The following is a 7,672-nucleotide window of genomic DNA, read 5'->3' as shown; positions in this document are numbered from 1 at the left end:
ATCATTACATTATGGAAAATAATGACCTTTATCACAATATGCTAATTTTTTGAGAAGGACCTGTATGTTTGAAAATTAAATCTGAATCAGCAGACAGGGCAATATAATGGTGATTAAATGATGCAAATGAAATTTCCCAGCGAGACAAAAAGTATGACAAAGAAAGCGTGCAAGTGTGCCATGCAGGCAAGAATTAGTGCAGTTGATTATGACCACGTATCTGTATTAGTCTGGAGGAATGTTTCAGAAGAGCTCCTGCTAGAAGTCATGTACAGTAATGGTTCATTTTAAACAATAGTTCACATAACTTCAAAAAGTGATGGTTTGTCTTAATTGTCTTACATTACTGGACTTCTGCAAGCCAGATTACATGACAGCTGAGAAACTCGAGTACACTTAAATGTTTTTTTTAAAGCAGATTTAAATTATTTTATTAACCTGCTATGAAGTTGTGCCCAAACTGGATTGCAGAATGTTATTCCAACTTGCTTTGGGAGATTAAAGCAAATGGTTCAGATCTTTTGAATTGGGATTCTGTACAAAGGTATGAACGATCAACATCCTACCTGTTGTAGATGGCTCTTAGAACAACCTCAACAGGGAGAAAGAGAATTCTAACTAAATCAACAAGCTAATGGCTAGTTTGAGCAGAGCTAACACCAAAGTGGACTGCTGCGGTCTGAAAATAACTTCAACCTAAAAAAAAAGTTTACGGTTTTTATACAAACTCCATTTTTTTTTATAAAAGCTTATATCGCTTTCAATTTTGAATTATTTACATAGAGATTTATATTTATTTGCAAGTTAAAAAACAAAACAAAACGGCAGCAGCTAAACTGTAGCACTTCTGGGCAACCTGATGCATGCCCAGCAAGTCTTTTACAATATTACAACCAAAGTCTATGTGTAAAGGAAAAAAAGACCGCATGTAAAATTTATAATTATAAAGATGTTTGTGTAATCACAAACACATTGTGTCATTTTCAAACAGCAGCAATCCATTTTGGTTGTGACCTCATATGGAACAGCTCACAACATTATCACAGAATCCGACATCAAAAAGAACTGCAATATCCCTTTAACGGTTGTTGAAATCTATTTAGATCATTTTTGAATTTAGATATAGCATTTGTGTTATTATATTAAGTATCTGTGAACTATCGCCTTTAGTCTTTAGAGTGCCCATGCAACCATCTTTAACCCCCAGAAAGCGCTGAGACAGAATTAAATAAAGCAAACTTACTTCATTCATACCTAAAAAACAAACAAACAATAAAAACAAAGAGAACAAACCAAGATCAGAATTCTCATTAACGATCTGCATGCAACGCTAAAGTAAACATTGGCGTCAGCACACACATTTAGACATCATTCTACTTTATTTACATAATATTACAATTATGAATACGAGACACTTATCGGGGAACGGACGACTGTTTCGCAACAGTAATTTAATTTTCAAGAGTTGCAATTAAGAGCTAAATAGTCTCGACTCAAAGACAAGTACTGGAGGCGCTTTCCTTACTGTACAGTTATAAAATAAACACACAACGAGGAATCAGAGAGTTGTCTGAGATGTTGCCAACATGGTTTTACACATGGCTGAAGAACATATTCTAATGCCAAGATAAAGTTAGCAACGATAAGAACATACAGAATAAATAGAAGAGGCAAATAAAGCAGAAAGAGAGAGACAGAGAAGTTGTGAGGGAAGATAAAGGCAAGAAGCAGTTCGTTCTACACCCCCCACTGTTTCACCCCCACCATCTCCCTCAGTAAAACTAGTGCCGTACTTTTCCAGGAATGTAGTTACGGTCGATGGTTTCATCTTGCAGAAACATGTGAAGACAGCGCTCGTTCTGGGCCAGGGGGTGACCTGCAATTCTGTACACACACACATGCGCGGGCGCACACACACAGATGGCAAAAAAAAGTAAAACACAGCTCATTAAAAACTACTTTTCTTGAACGATCACAAAATACACTTTTAGTTTAGTCAGTTTTGACGATTCTTCTCCATAGAAAAGACAAGGCTGTATGTAGACTTACAGAATTAGATGAACTCTAGTGAATGTGTAAACATTTGTTTTTACTTCTTTTTTTGTATCTAAACACAAATGAAGCACTAACACAAGGAACATCTCTGAAGCTTAACTAGATTTACCAGTAAAACTTAAAGATAGACCAGATCCGTAGTTACTGTTGTTGCGCTTTTATAAGCAAGTCAAGTTCCTTTTCCCCAAACTATACAGACCATGCATAGATGTTTTAATTTAAAGGATGTGAAGCTGACTGACCTGTTGATGAACTGCTCCAGGCCTGATCGTCGCTCCTCAATGAAAGACTCCTCAAAAAGGCCCTCGTCACCACGGAACGGCAACTGTCTCTTCAGGGCTTTTCCCGGCAAAGGTGGTACTACAATCTGAACGTGATACAAGAGGATTGTACGTAACACAAAACAACAATATATCAAGAAGGGTTTAAAATACAACTGCAACAACAGCAATTATTTCCACTAAGTACAAAACGTAAAGCACAACCTTTGCTTTTAAATGATATATAATTTTACTCAAACATGTCATAGACCAGGTAATAACTACCATATTTTTCACCGTACACGTCGCACAGCCCTATAAGTTGCACCAGTCCAAATATGTCTAATAAAGTAGGAAAAAACAAATATGTCACTTCACCGTATACGTCGCATTTATTATGCGTCACCGCTGACAACCCGGAAACATGGGCCGATGTGCCAAAAATTGATTGGCTGCCAAATGGCGGCCACGTGAATGGGAGTACTTTAACAAGAATTTAACAAGATTAATGCTTAAAAGCATTTATTTGTTTGCTCAGAATTATAGTAAAGATGTGTCTCAGTTGAACTTTTCCTGAATAAAAGGAATTTAACAGTCAAATCAGCTGCATTTCAAACGTATTCGCTGCATCGGTGCTCCGGGAGCATGCAGAGGGAGGAAATCAGGAAGGAGGAACGCCGTGCATTTTTTCAAAATTTAACAAGACAAGCACCTAAAATAATTATTTGTTTGCTCGACATTATAACTAAGGTGCGTCTCAGTTGAACTTTTACTTAATAAATGCACTTCAATGGTCACAATAGTTGCGTTTCACCTGGGCGATGCAGCAAAATGACGCTAAGTTGACGGTTGCTCCAAGCGAGCTGGATGAAGGTGGCAGGCTATGGCAAGCTGATTGTGTCATTAATAGCGACTTTTACAAATTACATGACACAACGGCATGCCATGCTACTCGAGTGCCATCTAGTGGCTGAAAATGGTAGTGTTCAATATTTTCAATGTCAGAATGAATAAAAACGGTCATATCTCAGCCAAAAATTGGTTTATAAATATGGGAAAAAACATAAATAAGTTGATTCGGTGTATAAGTTGCAGGATATGTAAATTATGCAAAAAACTGACTTATAAGTTGAAAAATATGGTAAATACTTAGTTAGCCAACATACAGAGTAATGCCATAGAACATGAGCTTATGTCTTACTCACCTTACTGTCTCTTTCCAGCTCATTCTTTAACCACTCAAAGTCACTGTATCTTCTCCTCACACAAGAATCCTTCATTTTGAAGATAGGAAGGTTTGTCTATGTGGAGAAAAAGAAACAACCTGAGAACGCAGCCTTCTGAACAATTGAAACAGATTTAGACTAAACAAAACATTTTATCTCTACGTTTATATCTGGTGCTGATATACTGAGCCTAAAGGTCAAATTGTTCTTGTGCCATTTCTTACCTTTCATGTTGTGCACAGGAGTTCCCATTTTATACCCATGCATTTACTTTTATATTTCTGCTCATTTATTCCATTACCAAGTAATCTCTGCCCTAATTTTAACCCATTTCCATCACTTAAATACTGTTTCCTGTAACTTTGGATGCCCAACCATCTTCATTTGTTATAATTTTTTTAATTATTGCCCTTACTCTAACTATAATCTGAAACAAATTCTGACATGATGGGTAGATTATAGTATAGACTATTTTAAAACTCTGACTGTCAAAGTAACCATAAAGATGTCCATGGAGGGTACAACGTGACCAAAACTCGAAAAGTAGGACGTGGCAAAGGAACAGTAACCAGTATCCATTAGGGATGGGCAGGGATTTACACTGGAAAAAATAAAATAAAATCTAAATACAACACTTTTGTTTCTGCTCCCATATTTCATCAGCATGCCAACTGCACGCTCCCTCAAAAGTTGCAACATCTGTAGCAACTTTTTTCATAAAACTGCACATTTTAGAGTGGCCTTTTATTGTGGTCAGCCTATGATACACGTGCAATAAACATGCAGTCTACTCAGCATCTTGAGATGTCACTCCTGTCAGGTGGGTGGTTTATCTCAGCAAAGACATGCTCACTAACAGATTTACACAAATGTGCGAACAATATTTAAGAGAAAAAGGCCTTTTGTGTATGTAGAAAAAGTCTTCGATCTTTGAGTTCAGCTCATGGAAAAATGGGAGCAAAACAGAAGTATTTATATTTTTGGTCAGTATATGAACAATTTAAATCTGGTTAAAACAGACACACTTAAAGAATTCATGTGTCTGACAATAGTTTTTTTTTTTAACAAAAGCACCTGTTAGCGTCATGCTAAGATTTTTCCTAATGGTGCTCGCTTCGTCACAACACCTACTGTCCCTCTCGAAAGAAAAGATAAAAATAAAACCTTGGAGGGTGTGTTTCTGCCATCCTAGTTTATTTTGAAAGAATTGTGAAGTGGAAACTATGGTCATGAGTGAGCTCAGCTACCTGCATACCATCTCCACTGATCCAGTAGCTGGATGAAAATTAAGGAACTATATGGATCAATGGCAAGCAGAAGTAGCAGCAGCACACGTCTCTCAGCTCAAATATTTGAAGAAAAACAAGTTATCAATAAATTTGAAGTGTTTCTACTTAAAATACCCACATGATAATGCATACATATACTTTTTAATCTATTAACATGATAGTTGATTAAATGACTACAAGTTATAAATATTGACAAATGACCATCCCACAAGCCAAAGTCATATGCTTTTGACATGTTCATTGATAATTCCCAACTTTCAGCTACACTTTATACACCCCCCCCCCCTTTTTTTTTTGTACCAGCATGTTAATCAAAGCACCTTGACTTTTGCCTAAAGTTTATGGAAGCCATTTTCAAAAGTCAGCTGACACTCATCAATGCATTAATTCATCCATGGCATGTGTTTTTTTTCAAAATTTTCCAGTTCTTCCCCTCTTTTTCTAGATTAGACATATGCTGGGCGGCACGGTGGTGCACTTGGTAGAGCTGCCGCCTCTCAGCAAGAAGGTAGCCATATCAAATCCTGGCCTGGGGCCATTCTGGGTGGAGGTTACATGTTCTCTCTGTGCATGTGTGCGTTTTCTCTGGGTACTCCCGTTTCCTCCCACAGACCAAAAACATGCATGTTAGGCTGATTGGCAACTCCAAATTGTCCCTAGGTGTGAGTGAGAGAGTGAATGTTTGTTTCAATTATGTGTCCCTGTGATGGACTGGAGACCTGTCCAGGTGTCCCCTGCCTCTTGCACAGTGATTGCTGGACAGTGACCCCTGCAACTCGAAAAGGGAGAAGCAGGTAAAAATAATGGATGGATGCAACTCCCACGCAGTTGCATTAAAAATAAAGGAGACAGGCCTGAACTGGCAATTACGCAATTACAGTGTCAGCATTAGCTTCCTTACGTGGTCTACAAATATTGCTGCGCTTGTGGATTTTCAGTGTCACACTCTTACAATCCTAAATGCATAAGGAAGTGTGGGATAACCGTTTACAAGCTGCAAATAAACTCAATAGACAATAACAAACTAGTTCTAGCTTTAGTGACAGTACATGGTTAACTGTTAGCAGTTAGCTTCTTCCTGTTTGTTTGAACTCCTGTTTATTTTTCTCTGAACATGTCTGTAATTTAAGTTGAATAAACACACGGTTCTAGTCTAAAATACATTTGCCTACAATGATGCACTCAAATGGAATGAAGTGAATCTGTTTTCATCGTGTATGTTAAGGAAACCTCTACCAACATTATGCTATCCCCATGCTAACAACATTAGCACGCGAGGCCTCTTGACAAATCACCGGGCTTTGAGTTTTACTCGCTCACCGTCTCGAGCCACCACAGGCGCCCAACCGTCGGCGTCACAGCCGCGGGCTTTAGCGTAGCGGCTAAGCATGCTAACAGCTTAGCGACAACGCCGTGGTTCACAGCTTGCTTAGCAAACAAAAGTTAATTATCACGTCGACACCTACCCTCATGCGAACTTCATAAGTTGTGTAACGGTTCCGTCCAATTCCGACGATCTGTGGATCGTAAACGTCTATTTCCAGAAAATTGCTTGGGGGGCCGTAAGCATCCGTCAGATCCTGGGGCTTGGAATTCAACCGGCGAGTATCGGCTACTACAGGATCTGACATTTTTTCCCCACCTGTAATATTTGGACGAGCAATGGAGGATAAAGCGTCAAACCGGACTAAATACAATGTAAACCCTTAAATCTCATCTGAAGGCGACAAACAATCAGGAAAGCAGCTCTTTTCCTGCGGGGCCAGCCGCCCTGCGCCCTGCCCTACTTGAATCTGGAAAATGCGTTCAATCAGTTCCGTGCTGAGCTGGAAGCCTGCACTCCCCCTAACGGACATGGATAATGGCAGTAATAATTTCATCTGTGCAGAGAGAGATGGTGGTATGGAAGCCCATTTCCACCATGAAAGAAAAAATAAAAGCCCAACAGGAAGTCATAATTTCGACTTTTAAATAATTACAAGAATAAAACTCATACTCATACTCAAAACTCTTTTTTTTTTCTTGCTACTCTACGGTGAAACCAGACGTGTTTTCTAAAAAAGTTAAATCTGGTCCTCTGGACATTCAAAAAAACAAAGCAAAGCAAGACAACAAAAAAATGTAGAAACGTTTCGTCTCTCATCCGAGAGACTTCCTCAGTCTGAGGTGCTGTATTCAGCTCAGTCTCTTAAATAGCACCTTCTCAGAGTGGATCAACCAGTTTTGCTGCTGACAACCAAAACCAGCTGATCACATGCTCAAGAAGGACCATCAGCCTAACAATGGATCATTAGCATTAGTCAGGGTAAGGAGGACCCCTCTGAACTCTGAAGGACAAATTGGATTCATGATGACAACTAGAATCTACTGTTTGGGTTGGTGGAATCTAGTTGTCTACAAATTCGTGTGGAGGTGTTGAAGCTTGACAGTGCTCGGACTGAATGTGGAGCTGTGACAGGGAATTCAATTCAAAAATACTTTATTAATCCCAGAGGGAAATTAAATGTTGTTGTAGCACATTTTCCTTGTTTCATAAAAGAGTTGTTCTAGATGTTGATGGCTGTGGGTGGGAAGGATCTCTTGTGATGGTCCGTCTTATAGCAGATCTGAAAAAACTGGCCACAGATGTTGATCCGTTTACTTGCACTTGGTTGGCCTCCTGGGCTTCAGGATCACCTGAATGTTGGGCAGAAATCCTCCCAGGGCAATGGCCACTCCTCCCAGCAGCTTGTTGAGCTCCTCATCGCTGTGGACAGCCAACTGTAGGTGCTGATGGACGATCCTGTCCTTCTGCTGTCATGAGCCGTGTTTCCTGCTAGTTCCAGGATCTCAGTGGTCAGGC

At 39.3% G+C, this 7,672-nt stretch overlaps 1 protein-coding gene across 3 annotated transcripts in view; it reads right to left on the bottom strand.

The window, feature by feature from the left end:
* Positions 1-6,669, bottom strand: part of snx12 (sorting nexin 12) — a 12,087-nt gene extending 5,418 nt beyond the window's left edge. For 2 of the 3 annotated variants that reach the window (XR_005187280.1, XM_037687315.1), the window contains exons 1-5: positions 6,297-6,669; positions 3,521-3,616; positions 2,298-2,422; positions 1,794-1,884; positions 1,244-1,254 (exon numbers count right to left, since the gene is read on the bottom strand). Coding sequence is in view for 2 of the 3 variants with exons in the window: in XM_037687315.1 (XP_037543243.1) it covers positions 1,249-1,254; positions 1,794-1,884; positions 2,298-2,422; positions 3,521-3,616; positions 6,297-6,461 (483 nt within the window). In the remaining variant the exon portion in view is untranslated. Of the gene's footprint in view, positions 1-1,243; positions 1,255-1,781; positions 1,885-2,297; positions 2,423-3,520; positions 3,617-6,296 lie in introns of those variants that run through there. The other variant, XM_037687314.1, reaches the window with a different exon arrangement.
* Positions 6,670-7,672: the final 1,003 nt, after the last annotated feature.

Source organism: Nematolebias whitei, chromosome 14, assembly GCF_014905685.2.
Source record: "Nematolebias whitei isolate Nwh7 chromosome 14, NemWhi1, whole genome shotgun sequence".
In the NCBI taxonomy this organism is placed as follows: Eukaryota; Metazoa; Chordata; class Actinopteri; order Cyprinodontiformes; family Rivulidae; genus Nematolebias; species Nematolebias whitei.
This window is presented reverse-complemented; position numbering and strand designations above follow the sequence as displayed.